Source organism: Gorilla gorilla, chromosome X, assembly GCF_029281585.2.
Source record: "Gorilla gorilla gorilla isolate KB3781 chromosome X, NHGRI_mGorGor1-v2.1_pri, whole genome shotgun sequence".
Classification (NCBI taxonomy): domain Eukaryota; kingdom Metazoa; phylum Chordata; class Mammalia; order Primates; family Hominidae; genus Gorilla; species Gorilla gorilla.
Window position 1 is genome coordinate 151,289,683 of NC_073247.2, and position 21,864 is coordinate 151,311,546.

The following is a 21,864-nucleotide window of genomic DNA, read 5'->3' on the forward strand; positions in this document are numbered from 1 at the left end:
TAACTGCAGAGAGGTCATTACTCTATGCCAATGTCCTCTTTGGTGAACCTTTAACATTTTTAGTCTTCAAATTGTGTACAGTTTATTCATATTATACCTGTAACTTTGGCATTCCGAAACCTATGGTCACCAATTAAAATATGTAAACTGTTTCCTAGAATCAGGCCTTCTTTTCTTCTGTTTAGATTTTTCACCAACCTAAATAATAAATGAATTAGTAGCCAACAATGGTAATACTAAGTGAATTAAAACAAATACATTACGTTACAGCTCAAACTTTCACAAGGCTATTGCATGTGTTCAAAGACCTTCATGACACTGTGCATGAGTCCTTTAAGTAATCTACAAAGGACTTTGGTTATTAGAAAAAATTATTACTTTAATGATCCATCATTAACTTTTAACTCTCTGTGTACACTCTTCCACCTAAAGGGTTAGAGTACACAGTCAATGTAGCATTTCAGTTCAAGTTATTGACCCAATGAAGACAGAAATCTTACATTTAGAATTTCCAAAAGAATTATGGAAGTTTCATTCAATCCAAACAATATTTTCTTCCTGCTTTGGGTTCTCTCCTACCTAAACAGTATATTTGGCAAAACCATCTTTACAATCAGTACTATATAAAGTCAAAGGCATAAGGGTAGAATGAGAAAGTCAATATTTGACCTGATAAACAGAAGTGTAGCTATGTTGTAAAGTAGTGAAGGGTGGTCTCTGGCACACAGTAGGCGTTCATTAAATATGTGACTAATGAATGATTTAAATGACCAGATAGAATGTGATCTGTAGCCATTACAAAGCCCAGACGTATCAGCTAAAACATCTGAGCCAAAGGTAAACTACAAAAGAACATGCAGACTCATAGCACGTCATTCTTTCAAAGCATTTTTCACTCACCAAAGGTTAATGTTCCTTTCAGTGAGCTTTATAGGCAGTGCTGAAGCAATGAAAATGAAAGCCATTGCTGTGATATTTCTGCTTTTGGAGACTGTATAACAAAGATACAGATAAAGCAGAACATTTGATTAGCTATCTATGTGCCCCAGCTGGAGATCATCACAGGCTTTGCAAACACACCTACCATTGACTCTCAGCATTTCCATGGAGAAGCTGAATGACATCTCCATTTCTAATCAGGAGGTCTTCCGAGCCTCTCTTCCTGCAGTCTGCTAGGGATCTATATTTGCCTGGAGACTGTAAAGTTGTTTTAAACAATTATATTACAAACTTGATTGCAAAACCACTTGCATAACTGCCTGCTCTGCAACATGAAGAATTAACTCTTTTCTTCACTGGTAAATGTGGTAGCTGCAGCAGCTTTGCAGGAACAGACAGACATGAAGCAGTATGTGATGGGGAACGAAAAAGGCAGAACGAGTTTATTTAACCTGAAGAATTAATTTTTATTTGAAAAAAAGAATTACAACATGAAATATACAGAAAATAGCAGAGCACAACTAATTTAAGTTACATTAATTATAAGCAGAAATCCAGAAAAAAAAGTGTGAAAATATTAACTTTTAAATACGGCTTTTGTAAACTACTCTCATGAAAATTTTATCTGGGCACATACAGACAGTAGCCCTGAACAAAATTTACTCATGCCCCGAAAAGAATTTCTGGGCTTTGTATTGTTTCACACAGGTTAAAATGATGGGCACAAAAGCTGTGGTTTCAACAAAAGCATATTAAATCATAATGTTGTGCTTTACTTGACCTTAGCCATTTTGCAGCCGTAATTTTGACTTAATTCATTAATAAACTAAATAATCCAAGGCACACCGATTGCATTTGGTTACAAAGTAGAGAAGAAATAATTTTCAAGTCCAAAAGTATTCTGAGATGAGAATCTTTCAAGCACAATATCTGACACATTAAATACATGATTTTAAAAAGACAGCGTACCATAATTAAAAGCTTTATTAAATGAAAGAAAAGAAGTATGTGCTGTGGTTTCTTTGCGTGTCCATTAACCTGAAAACAACATCTGCATCATTTGAGCTCAATGTCTTTTGCGCAGTATTTTTCCAAATGAGCTGAGAAGCAGGCAGGAAAGAGCTACTTGCCATTTGACATAGTAGCTTCATCAATATAGGAGAGCCATCTCCGACACAGGTCTCTACAAGGGAAGCAGCACCCATTATTGCTCAGTTTACAACTTGACCAAGTGAAGCCAAAAGAGCAGGTCATTCCAGCTTCTTGTTTTGGCAGGAAAGAAGGGTGTATGGAATACATTGTGTTGCTCTTTTATATGTTTTCCTTAGTAGCACATCTCAGAGAATTATTGGACAAAGAGAGAGAAACTAATAGGTTTTTCTATATTCCCATCCTCTGTGATTAAAGCATTCTTCAATTTTGCATATTTACTTTATCTTCTGATACCATAGCTAGAAAAAAAAATGCCTACTTAAAACTGAGTTCTTTACAATGCCTTCATAGATCATCTACAGCAAATGGTTAAACACAAACTGGCTTCCTCTGACTTTTTGCTCGCATTTAACAACTACTGCTATCCATTCCATCCCCAGCTAACATTAATTAAAGAAATTAAACTTCTTTTTATTATTAGTCTAAGCCTGAGATTCCCAAAGTGTGGGAGACAGGCTGTTGTGGGTTCCTGAGAACCTTTCAAGGGGTCTGCAAGGTCAACCTACATTAAGACACTATTTGCCTTTTTCACTCTCATCCTCTCACAAGTACACGGTGGAGTTTTCTAGAGGATACTAGGTGTATGGTAGCACAACAAATTGAATGCAAAAGCGGATATGAGAATTCACCTTTTACTGAGCCAGAAGTTAAAGTGATTTACAAAAGTATTTCTTTTGTAAGTATTTAAGTATTTAAATCAGTCTTCTCACTGATTTTTATTTTGAGAAATGTAACTTTTTAATAAAAATCTTATTTATATAAACTTACAATGGGTTTATTAATATTTTAAAACAATTATTACATTCAAAATTTTGTATTTCTTAGTTTTATCACATGGTAAATATCAATAGATGTAACCTATATACCATGGAATACTCTGCAGCCATAAAAAGAAATGCAATCATGTCCTTTGCAGCAAGGTGGACGCAGCTGGAAACCGTTATCCTAAGCAAATTAACGCAGGAACAGAAAACCAAATACCACGTGTTCTCACTTATAAGTGGGAGCTAAGCATTGGGTACACGTGGACACAAAGATGGGCACAATGAACACTGGGGACTACTAGAGGGAGGAAAGAGGGTTGGCAGAAGGGCTGAAAAACTACATGTTGGGTACTATGCTCACTACCTGGGTGACAGGACCATTCATACTCCAAATCTCAGCGTCACACAGTATTCCCATGTAACAAAACCTTACACATGTACCTCCTGAATCTAAAATAAAAGTTGAAAGTATCTTTTAAAAGATATAACCTACATAAACAAGAGTTCTTTGGGGTTTTCAATTTTTAAGGATGTAAAGGTTTCTTTCATTAAAAAGTTTGGGAACTGCAGGTATAGACAATTAACTCTGGACAAATATCTTACCAGATCTAAGTCTCAGTTTCCTCCTCTGTAAATTGAAGGTAGTAAAGCCCGCTCTTTTTCATACTAATACTGTGAATATTAATTGAGAAATCATTTGGGAAATGGTAAACTATCACACAAATATGTATTATGGTCATCATAGTATTAGGAGAAACAATATCTACTTTTTTAAAGACTGCATTTCAGAGTCAATGCTGTACAGCTTTGTGATTATCCATGCCATTATCCTTTTTTTTTTTTTTTTTTTTTTTTTTGAGACAGAGTTTCGCTCTTGTTGCCCAGGCTGGAGTGCAAGGGCACTATTTCAGCTCACTGCAACCTGCGCCTCCTGGGTTCAGGCGATTCTCCTGCCTCAGCCTCCTGAATAGCTGGGATTACAGGCATGCGCCACCACAACCGCCTAATTTTGTATTTTTAGAAGAGACGAGGTTTACCCTCTTATACTAACAGTAGAACTGCCAAATGTAATTGATTCCTCTGAAGGGCACCAAGGAGCACTCTATCTCCAAGCATCACTCCTACCTTCCAAGCTGGTGACTTTAGAAAAGTAGGGATTTACTCCCAAACAGTCCTACCTCCTCTTTAATAGCCCACTAGTATCCTACCAACTTGCAAACTATTCCTTCTATAAACACTTTGACCTTAAAGCAACCTCCTTTAATTTTACAGGGTGCTCCCTTGCTCTAATATGCTGAGATTTTATATCATTAGTGTATTTTTGAGAACACACTAAAATATATCCCCCAGATGTTATTAAATCGTTTTTAACATATAATGCTTATTTCCTTTATTTTCTAATCTGGAATCCAAACTGGTTTTTAAAGTATATTTGAAGCCCCTTTGTTCTCTGATTTTATTTCACATGCCTGGATGGAAAACACAGTGGTGAAGCTCTACTAAAGATAAAACTGGGATTTTAGAGATTTGGAAAGATTGACTATTTATTTCATCAACATCAGTAGAAGCTCTATGTATAGGTCAAACAGGTTCTACTTAAAGACAGAAGTGCTTCCTGATGTTCATAATAAGATTTATTTCAACTATTTTAGCAATGGCTTACTCCTAATGGCCTCAAGGATGCTGACAAAAGATTGCCCCTATGTGCTCCACCTGTATTTCGTCAGTAAAACTGCCTCAATAATTTTAATTTACTATATTATTACTAACCATGAGGGGCCTATTTTCTTCTTCATTTTCATCATAAGTAGGGTAGAAATAGTTGCTTGACCATTCCGCAGGTTCTTCAGAGATTTCTGCAGATTGTGATGCCTCAGTCCAAACTATAAGAAAAGTGTGGAATGTGGCAGTTACTTCATGGTGCTAATTTACCACAAGGTGAGAAGTAAAACTAGCTGTAATCCTTTAAAAAGTTGAATTTTAAAAAATGGATTAACCAATCTAATGTAAGCAGCAAATTAACAGATCTCATCCTGGCCACATTAAACTATTCATGCAACCTGGGAAAAGTCATTGTCACCTTTTTCTAACTTGGTTTCCTCACCTGTCAAATGAAGGCATTAGTACTATGCTCTCTCCTTACTTCTTTGGGGGCCACAGCATAGATGACCTGAGGGAAGTGACCTTTAATTGGATAAATGGAAACTCAACAAGGCTATCATTACCTTTTTCTCCTCAACCAGTAGAGAACTCTTCCATATTAAGGATCATCATATTAAAGTGTTGAGTATCAGGCACTCTGTTAGGCATTTCTCCAAAGAAGTCTATGCTGTTGATCCTAGAGTTGTTTAGGTGATCCTCATGTATGCTTCTACAGCACTTCGTACTTCCCTGCTGTAACACTCGCCAAATTTACTTTTAATTGCTTGTTTAACTATCTTTCTATTCTCCTAGCTTCATGAGGATGGCAGCTGAGTGTATCCTAGTTAGACTATATGCCTAGCACTTTGCATAACTCCTGGAATGCAGATCATGCTATGTCAATATTTGTTGAATTAAATAAAGTATTTAAAATCACTTCAAATAAAACCATTCACAGAGGAAGAATAAATATTTCGGCTGTTAATGACTCTTCTCTATTCATTAAACCAAGGGTAAGTGAAATGCGCATTCCTTGAAGCCAGTATATATGTTTTATTCATCACTATATCCTTTATAGCAGGGGTTCCCAAACTTGACCATGCATCAGAATCACAGAGAGAGCCTGTTAAAACTCAAGTGGCTGGGCCTTGTTCCCAGAGTTTCTGATCCAGAAGGTCTGAATAGAGCAAGAGAATTTGTCTTCTGTAAAAGTTTCCAGGTGATGTTGATGCTAGTGGTCCAGGGACCACACTTTGACAACCAATACTCTCTAGTGCCCATCAGAGTGTCCTGCATATGCAAGACATGAGAGCCTTATAAAAATGGGTTAACTGTATTTTGTTTATACAAAAATACCAAGTGGGTAGATTTCCAAATTAATAATACGAGGTAAAAATTTGCACACCCATGAATCTCGTCTTAAGATGACCATGACACATACCTGTATTTGCTTCTGCCTGAACTGACGCAATTGCCTCACAGACCTCCACCACAGGGCTGGTGTGTTCCAGTTCAGTTTCCTCAGTACTTATAAAAGCTCCCTGTTGCTTTCTGAAATAGTGATGTATAAAACTAAGTGAGCTTTTGTACAGTTTACAAGTAAAAAGAAATTTAAAGTGGTATTTCTTCCATTGATACCAAGCGTTAAGAACATGCTGAGAATCCATCCAAACAGCCAATACTCCCTATTTAAATCTGTGTGGCAATAGGTTATAATATACAAAAGCTTAAATCTCAGATCCAAGCCAGCAGATTCTCTATTATGTAAGGAGAAAAACTACTCCCTTCTAGACCCAAAGTAAGTGTATTGTATACAATCCCCGTTGCTCTGTGGACTTATAACATTAATGAATTAGGTAAGTTGTTGTATATAAATGAAGATGAAACCTTCAACTGATTCATATTGTTGAGTATGTACCAGCTACTATTAAGTCAATTACTGCATAAAACCTAAAGATGTTACTCCTACAATGTACGATAAAAGATGGAGCTTTTTGAACTCTGAAAGATAAAGACTTTCTCTGCAACTTTTAAATGGTTCTCCTAAATCTCCATGTGAACCACCATATGTTTCATCTGATTTTAGCTACCTCAGAAAGATGACATGCAGCGAAGGAAAAAACAGTATTTCTAATAAGTCATTCAATGATCACCACAGCAAGCAGATGCTGTGTGGTGAATCTCTGTGCCAGGCCTTCAGAATCAATGAGAGAATTCTTTCTGCATATATGCAAATGTTCAGCGAGAACTCCACCTTTTGGAACTTCTAGAGGCAGAATACAATGACTACATCTCTAAACCCATACCAGTGTGCTGTCATATAGGACTGCCAGCTTCCTTAATGACTCCTGGTTGTGTCCAGGCTCAGTTCCCTCCCAGGATGCATACCTTCTCTCTATGTAGAGAGAGGCCAAATCACCAGCAAGAGGTCCCCATCAAGGGACTGTAAAACTGTGAGCCAGTCCTTCATTTGCTCTATTCCCATATTCTTACAACCCTCTTTTTCCAGTCAAATCAAAGGTGACCAAAAATACTTTGAAAAAAAAAAGCTTATGAGCACAGCCTCCTTTCCTGTCAGCCTACATGTAATTCTTCCAATGATATATTAAAAATAAAGCATTTTCAATCATGTTTAGAAATCAACCCAAGGGATAACTATTAAGAACTATCAGCCTCCAGTATAAGGCTGGACCTGAGAAAATGATATGTTTATGGAATCTGATGAGTTATTGCTAAATTGGTGGATGGTTCTTGTCTGAGATACTTTAATTACATTGTTTCATGTTACATACAGAAAACAAAAGATTGCAGGAGTGATATTTGTTAAAGAATAATCACTTACTCATCATTCTGCTGAAGAGAAATCTGAAACTTATCCCGTTCTGTTAATTGATCCTGTTGCTTTCTTTTTTTAACTGAGAAATAAAACAAAGCATATTATCATTCAGAAGTCACACTTCTTACTTCCTTGAAGACCAATGACTTTCACACACACACACACACACACACACACACACACACGCATCCTTGCCATTAGACTTAACCTTCACAGACTTGAAATAATCAGAGGGAAGGCCAGTCTCAAGTTTGAATTTGGAAAGGTCTGAACCATATAATATTTTATTCAAGAAGTTCAAGTTTAGAAGTAGAACTGGCTCCCATTCCATCATTATAGAGCAATGATTACTCGAGATATTAAGCAGAGTCACCTCATGGAAAGGACTGGGGATTACCACAATCAGTTCACTGTGTTGCTTCTCAACTGCTTCTTAAGCACAAGGGTTCATTTTCTAGTGTAAAGTTCATTCTTCAAAATAGTTTAAACAATCCTCTGAATGTCAATCTCCTACTAATTAAATTAACAAATCTTCTCATTGTGATAGTATAAAGTAAATATCAGCCCCATTCTCTGGAAAAATAATTTAAAAATCTGAGTCAATAAGCTGTTACTATACTTCTTGTTCTGAAGAATGCATGCTTGAATTTACCTGTCAAAAGTTCCTGCTGCTTCAACAAAATATTTCTTATTTCTTTTAGCCACGTCATCTTCACATCTACATTAGAAGCCTAAAGATTAAAAAAAAAGCGGGAGGGAGGTGGTACACATTTCCTTTTAAAAAGGATGTACTATAATAAAACAAATGTAATTGTGTACATAAAATATGATCTACTCCCTATAACACCATACTTAAATCTTAACCGTTTGATTGTTAAAATTTTTATGAAGCAAATAATTTGCTATCAGATTAGATGAAATGATACAGTCAGAACCATTTTTGCTGTAATCCCAGGACTTTGGGAGGCCAAGGTGGGCAGATCTCTTGAGCCCAGGAGTTTGAGACCAGCCTGGGAAACATAGGGAAACCTCATCTCTACAAATGATGATAATAATAATAATAATAATAATAATAATAATAATAATAAGCCAATTGTGGTGGCATGTGCCTGTAGTCCCAGCTACTTGAGAGGGTGAGGTGGGAGAATCGCTTGAGCCTGGGAGGCAGAGGTTGAAGTGAGCCGAGATCACACCACTGCACTCCAGCCTGAGCAACAGGGTGAGACACTGTCTCAAAAAAAAAAAAAATCCATTTTGAAATTGCCCTTAAATAATGGTATAATAATGCTTGGATGAAACTGTGAAATATAATTTCACTTATTTTGTCTTTACAGGAGGATTCTTTTTAAAATATAACATTTTGATGTTTAATTTTAGTAAAATAAAACAAGCTCTACTATTTCTGAAAAGGCCATCTATTGCAGAATAACCTTGGTGACTGATGGTAACATGAAATCCTCCTTAAATATCCTCCCATCACTTACAAGATGTTTGTTAAATGATACCCAATATTATATCTTAAGCAAGCCAAGAAAACATATTTTTATAGATTGCAGTCACCTAGTAAAGAATTACAACAAACAAAAAACACTGAGCATTTTTAACAGATAACAGCACATTGACAAGTCCAGATACAAATATTTATTGCAATGACAACATCCTCTTGAAATGTTCTGATTCCTCTTCCCTTCCCTGAAACATGTTGGACCCTATACAACTGGCCAGGGCTTTAACCATGTTCTTTAGAAGCAGAAAGCAAGTCTGAACTGTCACATCCCCATGTCTCATAATCAGGTACCCCTAGAATGCTTAGCATAAGAGGAACTCAGAACTATTATAATTCCATAACTTGGAAATTTGATGGGGACAGAGAAGTACCTGCCAAGCTGACAGCTCTAGTTGATAAGTCTCTTATGTAGTTGTGAAAACTTGAAGCCCTAGAGAACACCACAGGCGTATCTCAATGTAACTACTAGAAAACATTTAAATATATCACAAAGAATATTCAAATAATATTTAACTGACCTACATGAAAGGAGTGGAAATTTTGAAATGCGACCAAAATTATTTTTGTTTATAAATTCGGGCTTTTGTATTTCAATGCAGGTTTGGGTTTCTAGAAGAATTTTTAAATGACCAACCTGGACAATATAAACTTCTTCCTTTTCACCATACCAGATTTCAAACTTGCGGTTATCACCTTTTACATATTCAGTGATTCCAACTTCATCCATCTATAACAAATAAGTCAAAATTTTCATGAGCATTTTATTTTGAATATGAAATTACATTAAATCTACCCTATCATATTCTAAATGAAACAGAATTTCTCTTGGGCAGAAAAATACATGTTATATTAAATGAATATGAAATAATAATTACAATCATAGACGAGAGTATTTAAATGTTTTCATTGAACTATGCACTTTATAGTTCAGATTGCATGCTTCATTTCAGTGGTTGACACAAATGTTATAAATCTGAACATCCAAGTAGCCCATCTAAGATCTAATTATGTTATAAATTAATAGTACACTATTAAAACAAATTATTGGGTCAAACACAGAAGTAATTAAACATCAATAAAGAAAAGCCACTGAAAATTAATTTAAATAGTTATTTAGAATAATCATTTGACAGACCATTTAATCCTACAAATTATAATTTATTTTGATAGAAGTCCTACAAGTTATAAACATCTAATTTATGGGACAGGAGAGAACCAGCCAGGTACACAGGGATCTCTCTATTTTTCCACCAATCCCTTGGCCTTTCTAAAAAAAAAAAAAAAAAAATATGTAATGGGACATTGTTGTCTTTTTGTACCCAGTGAAACTTCTGTACACAATATCTCTTCCTTACCACAATTTTTTCTTTTCCTCAGCGTGATTGTGCAAGTCATAAACTCTTCCATTTTCTTTCATCGTTTTCTGCTAATAGCTTGGCTAATTGCATTTTGGGCAATCTCACTCCTTTGCACAAACATTCTTTTAGTTCCTTTCTGCCTTCCTCTTTTCTTTCAATTCTTAACCTAATTATCTAAAGGAGTATCTCACTCTCTGTTCTAGTTATGAGCCCCCCAAATGGCCCTTATTAGAGCTGATAAGCATTAAAGATAGTGCTAGGGAGATCGCCATACCAAGGAGAAGAAAAGCACTTATGCTTAGAAATGTAATTTAACATAACATATTAATGAAAGAACCTGTAACATCCACCCTGAACGTAGTAAGAAGTTATTTTCACAATGTCCCAAACTATCTTTATATTCTCACTCCATCATTCCAACTAACCTACTTCTGCTCAAATATCACAATTTAAGATGAATAGTAATCTCATATTCAATATTTTTAAAAATTAATTTTGTTTCATTACATGGTTTTGTCTTAATAACATGATAAGCTGGAAGGCCCACAGGCTTTGAAGTTAGAGAGGTCTGGATTGGAATACATCTCTACCATTCACTAGCTATGTGTCTTGGTGCAAGTTGCTTAACTTTTCTAAACTTCAGTTTCCTCAACTATAAAATAGAAAGAACACCTATTTCATAGGGTTGATATAAGGACTAAATAGCATGGAGTAAATGCTTAGATCCTATAATGAGCTTTTTAAAGTATGAGTTTGCTTTCTACTCTTTCCCCTATTTAAGTTGCAATTGTTTTGTTATTTTTTTATTGCAAACATATAGTACATCATTATCAATTAAGTGAACTTTTCTGAGTTGCCCAGGAAATCTAACCATTATGTGTTGCACATAGTAAGGACTATGTGCAATTTGTAAAATTTTTAAAAATCGATGATAATAAACACATGAACTAAGGAATCTGAAGGACTCGAATCTCCCCATCTGGTCAACTTTGACTTTAAATAGGGCCTTTCCTTGCATATAAGCAGCCAACGTAAAATATAACATATAAATAATTAGAAAGTACATGGTCAGGCCATGGGATCCCAGCTTTGTATGGTGCAGTCAAAACAAGAGTTCATTTAAAGTGAGAGACATAGACAAAGGCAACAACAGACACTGGGGACTACCAGAGGAGGGATGGAGGGAGAGGGACAAGGGTTGGAAAACTAACTCTTGGGGACAATGCTCAGTACCTGGGTGATGGGATATTTGTGCCCCAAACCTCAACATCATGCAATACAGCCAGGTAACAAACCTGCAGATGTACCCCCTGAATCTAAAATAAAAGTTAAAAAAAAAAAAAGTGAGAGAGAAGGTTCAGCAGTGGAATATCTGCAATGATCCTCTCTACCAAGGGTAATACTTTGAAACTAATAACCCAGATTGTTAAATAACACATTGATTAGGAATGCTAGCAATTGCTTAATGCTGGAATCTCATGATAAGCAGGCAAGCAGAAGTGAGCGTAGTGAACCCTAAGAAATATCCTAATTTTTAGTGGTATCACCATTTTCCAAGGAATCCTGGTCTAAAGCCTTGTAGGCATCACTGGCTAATATTGTTTATTAAGGATACTTAGCATTACTGGGGAACCAAAGAAGAATCAGAAAGATTTTCTCCTTCAATGTCAGGTATTATTTAATTTTTGTAGCTAGTAAGTCATCAAGCCCATCTGTCTACCTTCTATTGAAATGTTTCTTGAATCTATCCCACCTTCTCTGTTTCCATGGTACCTATTGCAGTTTCAGTTTTCATGACTTAATCACCTAATATCCCCCTTACTTTAATGTACTCAAGAAACATTTTGTTGGCATGTCCATCATTGTAACAAATTAAAGGTAAAATAGAAAATTAATATGAAATAGAAATACTATATTAGGTAGAAATTAGGTGACCTCACGATAAAATGTACATCAAATGGATTTGGGTCAAATATGCCTATGAAGGTAAAGTACCTTCCCAAGGAATAGGTATACAGACAGCAAGAGATTTGAACCCTCTCTGACATGGATTACAAATTTATGGTTCTCAATCTATGTTTATTAATTACTTAGAAGGCCCTTTGAGATTTGGGGGCTTAGAGGTGGACTGCTAAAATCAAGGGAGCAACTGGCCCTTTGTGACGAAAACAAGAGTTTTAAAGAAACTGCTGTGGGTTCAGAGTGAAGCAGGGAAAATACACGATAGGAAGAACTACTTCTTTTTGACCCGACCCTGGGCAGGAACCTTGTTGGGAACAACTAGGGGCTGCTGATCCTATGGGAAGAATCAAAAGCAAGGCCTGCTTACAGGTAGTCTCCTAATACAAATACCTCATGCCTGTCTCAAAACATATTGCCTGTCCTCTTTATAACTGCTACTGAAAATTTCATCAATTGTCAAATATACTGGTGATGAGAACTATGAAAGAACATGCTCATGAAAAGTAACTAACGTGATAGTGGTTGGGGAATTAAGGACAATCGTTTTCTCTATTTTTGAAATTTTTGTGACAAATGTTATATTGGTTTTAGAATTTAAAATTCAAGGAATTTATCCATTTCTTCTAGATTTTCTAGTTTATTTGCATAGAGGTCTTTATAGTATTATCTGATGGTAGTTTGTATTTCTGTGGGATCGGTGGTGGTATCCCCTTTATCATTTTTTATTGCATCTATTTGATTCTTCTCTCTTTTCTTCTTTATTAGTCTTGCTAGCAGTTTATCAATTTTGTTGATCCTTTCAAAAAAACCAGCTCCTGAATCTCTGAATAGACCAATAACAGGCTCTGAAATTGAGGAAATAATCAATAGTTTACCAACCAAAAAGAGTCCAGGACCAGATGGATTCACAGCCGAATTCTACCAGAGGTACAAGGAGGAACTGGTACCATTCCTTCTGAAACTATTCCAATCAATAGAAAAAAAGGGAATCCTCCCTAACTCATTTTATGAGGCCAGCATCATCCTGATACCAAAGCCGGGCAGAGACACAACCAAAAAAGAGAATTTTAGACCAATATCCTTGATGAACATTGATGCAAAAATCTTCAATAAAATACTGGCAAACCGAATGCAGCAGCACATCAAAAAGCTTATCCACCATGATCAAGTGGGCTTCATCCCTGGGATGCAAGGCTGGTTCAATATACACAAATCAATAAATGTAATCCAGCATATAAACAGAACCAAAGACAAAAACCACATGATTATCTCAATAGATGCAGAAAAGGTCTTTGACAAAATTCAACAACCATTCATGCTAAAAACTCTCAGTAAATTAGGTATTGATGGGACGTATCTCAAAATAATAAGAGCTATCTATGACAAACCCACAGCCAATATCATACTGAATGGGCAAAAACTGGAAGCATTCCCTTTGAAAACTGGCACAAGACAGGGATGCCCTCTCTCACAACTCCTATTCAACATAGAGTTGGAAGTTCTGGCCAGGGCAATAAGGCAGGAGAAGGAAATAAAGGGTATTCAATTAGGAAAAGAGGAAGTCAAATTGTCCCTGTTTGCAGATGACATGATTGTATATCTAGAAAACCCCATCATCTCAGCCCAAAATCTCCTTAAGCTGATAAGCAACTTCAGCAAAGTCTCAGGATACAAAATCAATGTACAAAAATCACAAGCATTCTTATACACCAATAACAGACAAAAAGAGAGCCAAATCATGAGTGAACTCCCATTCACAATTGCTACAAAGAGAATAAAATACCTAGGAATCCAACTTACAAGGGACGTGAAGGACCTCTTCAAGGAGAACTACAAACCCCTGCTCAATGAAATAAAAGAGGATATAAAGAAATGGAAGAACATTCCATGCTCATGGGTAGGAAGAATCAATATTGTGAAAATGGTCATACTGCCCAAGATAATTTATAGATTCAATGCCATCCCCATCAAGCTACCAATGACTTTCTTCACAGAATTGGAAAAAACTACTTTAAAGTTCATATGGAACCAAAAAAGAGCCCGCATCGCTAAGCCAATCCTAAGCCAAAAGAACAAAGCTGGAGGCATCACGCTACCTGACTTCAAACTATACTACAAGGCTACAGTAACCAAAACAGCATGGTACTGGTACCAAAACAGAGATATAGATCAATGGAACAGAACAGAGCCCTCAGAAATAATGCTGCATATCTACAACTATCTGATCTTTGACAAACCTGACAAAAACAAGAAATGGGGAAAGGATTCCCTATTTAATAAATGGTGCTGGGAAAACTGGCTAGCCATATGGAGAAAGCTGAAACTGGATCCCTTCCTTACACCTTATACAAAAATTAATTCAAGATGGATTAAATACTTAAACGTTAGACCTAAAACCATAAAAACCCTAGAAGAAAACCTAGGCATTACCATTCAGGACATAGGCATGGGCAAGGACTTCATGTCTAAAACACCAAAAGCAATGGCAACAAAAGACAAAATTGACAAATGGGATCTGATTAAACTGAAGAGCTTCTGCACAGCAAAAGAAACTACCAACAGAGTGAACAGGCAACCTACAGAATGGGAGAAAATTTTCGCAACCTACTCATCTGACAAAGGGCTAATATCCAGAATCTACAATGAACTCAAACAAATTTACAAGAAAAAAACAAACAACCCCATCAAAAAGTGGGCGAAGGACATGAACAGACACTTCTCAAAAGAAGACATTTATGCAGCCAAAAAACGCATGAAAAAATGCTCACCATCACTGGCCATCAGAGAAATGCAAATCAAAACCACAATGAGATATCATCTCACACCAGTTAGAATGGCGATCATTAAAAAGTCAGGAAACAACAGGTGCTGGAGAGGATGTGGAGAAATAGGAACACTTTTACACTGTTGGTGGGACTGTAAACTAGTTCAACCATTGTGGAAGTCAGTGTGGCGACTCCTCAGGGATCTAGAACTAGAAATACCATTTGACCCAGCCATCCCATTACTGGGTATATACCCAAAGGACTATAAGTCATGCTGCTATAAAGACACATGCACACATGGGTTTATTGCAGCACTATTCACAATAGCAAAGACTTGGAACCAACCCAAATGTCCAACAATGATAGACTGGATTAAGAAAATGTGGCACATATACACCATGGAATACTATGCAGCCATAAAATATGATGAGTTCATGTCCTTTGTAGGGACATGGATGAAATTGGAAATCATCATTCTCAGTAAACTATCACAAGGACAAAAAACCAAACACCGCATCTTCTCACTCTTAGGTGGGAATTGAACAATGAGAACACATGGACACAGGAAGGGGAACATCACACTCTGGGGACTGTTGTGGGGTGGGGGGAGGGGGGAGGGATAGCTTTAGGAGATATACCTAATGCTAAATGATGAGTTAATGGGTGCAGCACACCAGCATGGCACATGTATACATATGTAACTAACCTGCACGTTGTGCACATGTACCCTAAAACTTAAAGTATACTAATAATAAAATAAAATAAATAAAAAAATAAAAAAAAAAAAGAATTTAAAATTCAAAAGATGAAATGCATTAGATGTAAAAAAATTCAAATCTGTCAATTATGGGTCTCATGTGAATTGGAAGTTCTTCTTCTCTATTGGAGAAACCAGCGTAAGTATCATTGGGTTGTCAATAACTTCCCCAAACAATACTGTTCTCTTTTTAATAACAAACTAATATTAGGACAAAATGGGGATTTTGTTTATAGGAGAGAATAAAGTAATTTTGAAAGATGGAACAGGACAGATATGGAAAGGATTCAGCTATAGGTGGCTTTGAACACCCAGGAAGGGTGGAGCTAGGGAGTGGAGGAGGAACAGAAAGGAAGGTGGGGACATGCTAAACACAAAACTTATCCATTTTTAAATTGCATTGACGAAAAGGAGGAAACTCTTTCCTCCCTGTCTCTCCTGTAGCATAAGGCTCCTTTTTAACAAGACCAAGAACTCCACCCAGTGTCACTCGAAAGAGAGTGCTTATGAGGAGGCTGGGACACTCCTTATCATTTCAAACTGTGCTCTTCAGGATGCTAGGGAGCCCCCTTGGGGAATACCTAGGATCGTAGTGAGAAGAAAAGGAGGAATCAAAGCTCTGAATTCCCTCACCTTCACTTCAAGCAGAGAAGTTATGATTCATCTGACTTCTACATAAGACTTAAGATTTTTTAAAAAAAACAAAGATGTGCAGCGAAAGTATAAAACCTACTCATTTGAAACAAAAAAAATGTACAAACTGGGAGACACACACACACGAAACAATACTACATTACCCGATACAAATTGTCTTACTTTCCAACAGTGTTTAAAACTGTATGATGGGTATCTATCAGAGCCTTCTCCACTTTCAACACGCCTTTTGCAAAAAACAATGGCTTTTTCATACAAGAAAAGGTGTCGCTGCATTGGTTTGAATCTAGCCAAATCCTTCATTTTTGTAGCACCTTTCTTGTGTCCTATCCAAACACTGAATCCACCTTGCATTATCATCTTGCCCAGTTCATTTAAGTTTCCCTAGAATGGAAAATCAAAACCCATTAGTAGAAAGCAAAGCTACATTCAGCTCTCTGACACCAACATGTTAGGGTTCAGCTTGAGCTACTAAAACCCTGAAGAATAATTTATGTTTTTTTTAAAACTTAACTTTGTATGTTAAAACATGGCATGCACCACATAAGTACAAAATTACTGTGGGGGTGGGGGACAAAAGAAACTTCCTTTTCTCTGGCTTCATATCATCTGGAGGTATTTCAGCTAGGGTAAGTCTCCCCATCTCTTCTTCAATCCTGATTGGTGCATGATATATACCAGTTCAAGTTTTCCCACTGGGTGGAGCTAACCTGTTAAAAGGCTACACGAGTGCTAAAGATTTTATTCTTTTCTTTCCTATCTATTCCTATCTATAGGGGCAAGCAGCAATTATGGAACAATACGTTTTCTTAGCTGACTCAAACATTCCTTAAGCAGGATCTCCCAGGTCTGGGATTGGGGGAAGACTGTTGGGGACAAGGGGGATCTCATAAATCCATTTGGCTGCTGATCTGAAGCTAATTCTCCACTTAGCATTATCTGTAGTAACATCAACATTTTGATCTCCAGTTATCTGATTCTTACACGTTATTTCTCAATTGGTTCCAGGAGGGGAACAGGGATGTTGAGATGCTGACCCTCTAAAATTCCAACAATTATTAAAATGTACTTACAATATAGCCATTTATTGCAATCTGATGCATAGAATCATTAACTGACTTCAGTAAATCCAGCATTGCATCGAGTGCCTTCTTTAACAGAGCAGATCCTTCACAGTCTTTGCTATATTTTAATAGCTCCTGTAATTAGAAATCAGGAATTAATATTAGGCAGATATTAATATCTGGTTGAAATGAATAAGTTTTTGGCTAACATGGTTTCAAGCTGGAATCCAAATATAATGTCACATTTTGGAGTAATTCCTTTTACATGCTCTTTGCTGCAGTAATATTTTTAATGGCTGTCAAAATAGAGGAAGTAGAATAGTGACTGAATAGTATAAAACAAAGGACATTTAATGCTTCTGGAGTTGAAGTATAATACCTATTAAGACACATCAGAGATCAATTTTTAAAGCCATTACATGTAGGGTTCTTTTGTCCTCTACATACAGTAATTTGTTTTAGCCATGATGCACTCATAATGCATATAGCATAGAATATTATGAAAATTCACTTTAAAACAAGCCGTATTGTATTTATACTTAACACAAGATTCTAGCAATCTTTTCGCATTATACTAGGGGAGTGCCATTTGCATTTTTCATTAGGAAGGCCCCTATGAAATAAGAAATATTTGCTTTGTTTAGTTCTTCTTACAAATATTTAAAGTTCTTCAGTAAAACATTGTGCGGAAATCAACACAACTTGTATGAAAAATTAAATAGCTAAGACCCCAGATATTCTCAGCCTGATATCTATGCCTATGGCATTTGTAGCCACAGTGAATTGATGGAGCACACTGCAAAATTCTGCCAAATCCAGCCTTCCCAGTCATTGAGCCTACCTATTTCTAGTGCTTCCTAGTAAACTATTTCCTTTTTAATGGCTCTGTCATATCTGACTCAAAAAGTAAAGAAACAAACAAATGCTTCATATAATTACCTTCAACAATAACTGATATTTAGTGATTCGTTGCACTGGCTTGAGTAAATAGGAATCCAGTCTAAGTCTGTGTTTTAACTTTCTTTGACATTCCTGTTATTAAAAGATAAATATCAATAAAATTAAATTAAGACATGTACCTGTGAAAATGCCAAGTGTTCACTGATTAAACCTAATGCCCCAATGTTTCTTACATCTCAAAGAATATTTATTGGAAAAATCACTGTTATAGTACAGAAATTATAAGACACAATATATCTGAAAAACTACCATAAACACTATTTCAAGGATTGGAGAGGTAAACAATTTCAACATTTCAAAGATTTAAAAGTTTTCAAATATAAATCCATATTGATGTGGAATGCTTAAAAGGTGTGAAAGCAGGGAATGACTATAGATTAACATGATTAAAACGTTCTTTAATATATTCAAGAAAATTCACAAAAGACCAAGCTCTACAAGCCAAGGCTCAGAAAAGAAATTGGTTGTGCTGAATATAAATCAGACTGGATCTGAGAACAAAATTTTTAATATAACAAGAAAAAGCCATCATCAACTGGTGCTATACTTCAGCAATTGGCCCATTGCCACTATAAATATAAGGGTCATGACGCTGGGTTCTGGGAACATTGTAGGGGCCCATAGTTAGGGCAAGATGCAGATATTTAGGATGAAATGTGCATAGAGAAAGTATAGAACACAAAGGGATGGGGGAAAAATACGCCTGAATAAGAACCATGGCTCTCCTCTGAATATGGGTAAAATCCAATATACAATCTAATTCAAATGAGAGTTAAAGATGGGGGACTGCTATTAGGTTGGAGCAAAAGTGATTGTGGTTTTTGCCATTACTTTCAGTGGCAAAAACCGCAGTAACTTTTGCACCAACTTGATACATGCGTTTAGATCTCCTCGCTCATGACAACCAACTAAAATGATGGAAAAGTTATTTTACTAGGCAAAATCACAAAGTTATGAAGAAGATGAGCAAGGGGAAAACTTCCACAAAATTTGGAAACTGGAAACCAAACTTAGAAGTGGTCAACAACCGAGCACACTGGAGAGAAGTGGATTTCAAGTTGGTGGAGGAAAAAGCCAAGGAACAACTCAATTTACGTTATAAACATCTCTTCCCTGCCCTCCACAAAGTCTCAGGGATTTATAGACACCAAGTACCTCTGAAAGTGGGAGGTAAAGGTGAGGTTCAAGAAAGGATGCTTGTTGAAAGTCTTTTTAAGAAGTAATTAGATAATAACAAGTGTTGGTGAGGATATGGAGCAATTAATACCCTCATACACTGCTGTTGGAAATGCAAAACGGTGCGGTAACTTTGGAAAAGGGTCCAGCAGTTTCTCGAAAAGTTAAATGTAGAGTTACTATGTGATCCAGCACTTTCACTCCCAGGTGTATAGCCAAGAGGAATGAAAATACATGTCTACAGAAAAACTTATACAAAAGCATTCTCAGCAGCATTGTTCATAATAATCAAAAGGTAGAAACAAGCCAAATGTGCATCAATCAATGAATGGATAAATAAAATGCTATACATCCATATAATGGAATATTATTCAACCATAAATAGGAATAAAAAACTAATACATGCTACAACATGGACGAACCACTAAAATATTATGCTAAATGAAAGAAAGAAGTCAAACACAAAAGACCACATATTGTATGATTCCATTTATATGAAATGTCCAGAATAGGCAAATCTATTGAAGACAGGAAGCAGATTAGTGATTGCCTAGGGCTGCTTAGATTGGGGGAAAAAGGGAGGGTAAGACTGGTTTCTTTTTAGTGATAAAAACATGGTTGTACAACCTTGTGAATCTAGTAAAACCACTGAATTGTATACTTTAAAAGGGTGAACTGATGGCATTTTAGTTATAGCTCAATAAAGCTGTTACAAAAAGAAAATAAATGGCATGAAAATCTAAACAAAAGCAATAAGGCTCTCAGATAACCATACCACTTTGCACAGCTGGGTGCCTTCTCTTCCCTTCCTTTGGCAGAAAAATGGATGTTTATCTAGAAAGAGTAAAACACAGGCCCTATGGACCAAAGGATACAAGGTTCAACTTAGGGCAGAGTACCATATTGAAAAATATTCAAGTACTCTCCATGTTATATCTCAAACAAGTGACCCTCAGCCTTTTCTCCCAACTTGGCTACCACAACACTAGCATCCAGATCATTATACACAAGGTAGCAGTTCAAGGAATCTGACCAGCCTAATAGAAATGCTCTAAAGATACAGGTATTTGGGAATCCCTTCAAGCAAATAGCTTGAGACAAATAACTCAACAATGAGGATCATGGTCAATAAACCCACATATGCCCTGGAAACTTCCAATGAGCTTTTTAGTGTTTACTCCTAATGTAAGTAGACAGACAAGTATCACCAGACATTTGAGGAGAGCATCAAAGATGGGTAATAGGAACCAAACAAAGAGAAAGAGAAGAAAAAAAGCAATGCGAAGACAACAGAAGATGCGCAGGGAGAAGAAAGCCATTTTTAAAAGAAAAATCTATTATCATCTTTGTATACATGAATGAAGATACAGAATTCATAAAATGAAAACAGAATTCTATTAAAAGAAACATTGAAAAAACAGTAAAAGGATGAGGGCTCTTCAAAATTAAAAACACAATGGCAGAAATGGAAACCTCAAAAGAAGGACTAGAAAGTAGAGTAATAAGACAAAGAATGGAAAATAGAAAAGATAAGATAATTAGAGGACCAGTCCAGGATATCCAATATCTGTACAACAGAAATTCCAAAAAGAGAAAATGGAGACAATTGGGTGGAGGAAATTAAAGAAAAACTCCAAGTAAATTTGGACAGGAGGTTCCAAATTCAAAGTTATCACCCTAATACTAGCATAATGGATAAAAATAGTGCCAACATTTGAACACTGAAAATAAGTTTTCATAAGCTTTCAGAGGACAGAAACTAAGTCACCTACAAAGGAACAAAAATTAAAATGGCATCAGATTTCTGAATAGCAACACTGGAAGCTAGAAGACAATCAAGCAATACCTTCAAAATTCTGAGTATAATTATTTCTTGCCTAGAATTCTATACACAGCCAAACTAGCAATGAAGTCTTAGGGTAGAATAAAGATATTTGCAGACACATACACTCTCAAAAACTTTTATGTACTGTGTACACTTTCTCAGGAAAACTACCGGAGGATGTGTTCCACCAAACAAGGGAGGTAAACAAGAAAAATAAAGACATGGCACCTAGGAAGGAGGAGAGCCTATGCAATAGACAGGTGAGGAGAATTCCAAAAATTATGTTCACCAAGATCCCCAGATGACAGCTGTGCAACAAGCCTAGTGAGTCTAGACAAGCAAGACAGAAAACCCCAGGAGATATTTCTTTAAGAATATGAAATTCAGAGAAAATAGAATGTGTTTAAATGTAATAAGAAGAGATTTTTGTAACTCCCACATCTG

General features: G+C 36.2%; 1 protein-coding gene across 8 annotated transcripts in view; it reads right to left on the reverse strand.

The window, feature by feature from the left end:
• Positions 1 to 1,355: 1,355 nt before the first annotated feature.
• MCF2 (MCF.2 cell line derived transforming sequence) overlaps positions 1,356 to 21,864 on the reverse strand; it is a 129,999-nt gene continuing 109,490 nt past the window's right edge. For 4 of the 8 annotated variants that reach the window (XM_055377036.2, XM_063703054.1, XM_055377039.2 and 1 more), the window contains 9 exons: positions 18,399 to 18,491; positions 17,469 to 17,594; positions 16,558 to 16,779; positions 9,534 to 9,626; positions 8,045 to 8,123; positions 7,399 to 7,471; positions 5,998 to 6,107; positions 4,686 to 4,798; positions 1,356 to 2,122 (listed from right to left, as the gene is read on the reverse strand). In XM_055377036.2, the coding sequence (XP_055233011.2) occupies positions 2,090 to 2,122; positions 4,686 to 4,798; positions 5,998 to 6,107; positions 7,399 to 7,471; positions 8,045 to 8,123; positions 9,534 to 9,626; positions 16,558 to 16,779; positions 17,469 to 17,594; positions 18,399 to 18,491 (942 nt within the window). In that variant the 3' untranslated portion in view covers positions 1,356 to 2,089. Of the gene's footprint in view, positions 2,391 to 4,685; positions 4,799 to 5,997; positions 6,108 to 7,398; positions 7,472 to 8,044; positions 8,124 to 9,533; positions 9,627 to 16,557; positions 16,780 to 17,468; positions 17,595 to 18,398; positions 18,492 to 21,864 lie in introns of all 8 variants that reach the window. The other 4 variants (XM_019018800.4, XM_055377042.2, XM_055377038.2 and 1 more) reach the window with 3 other exon arrangements.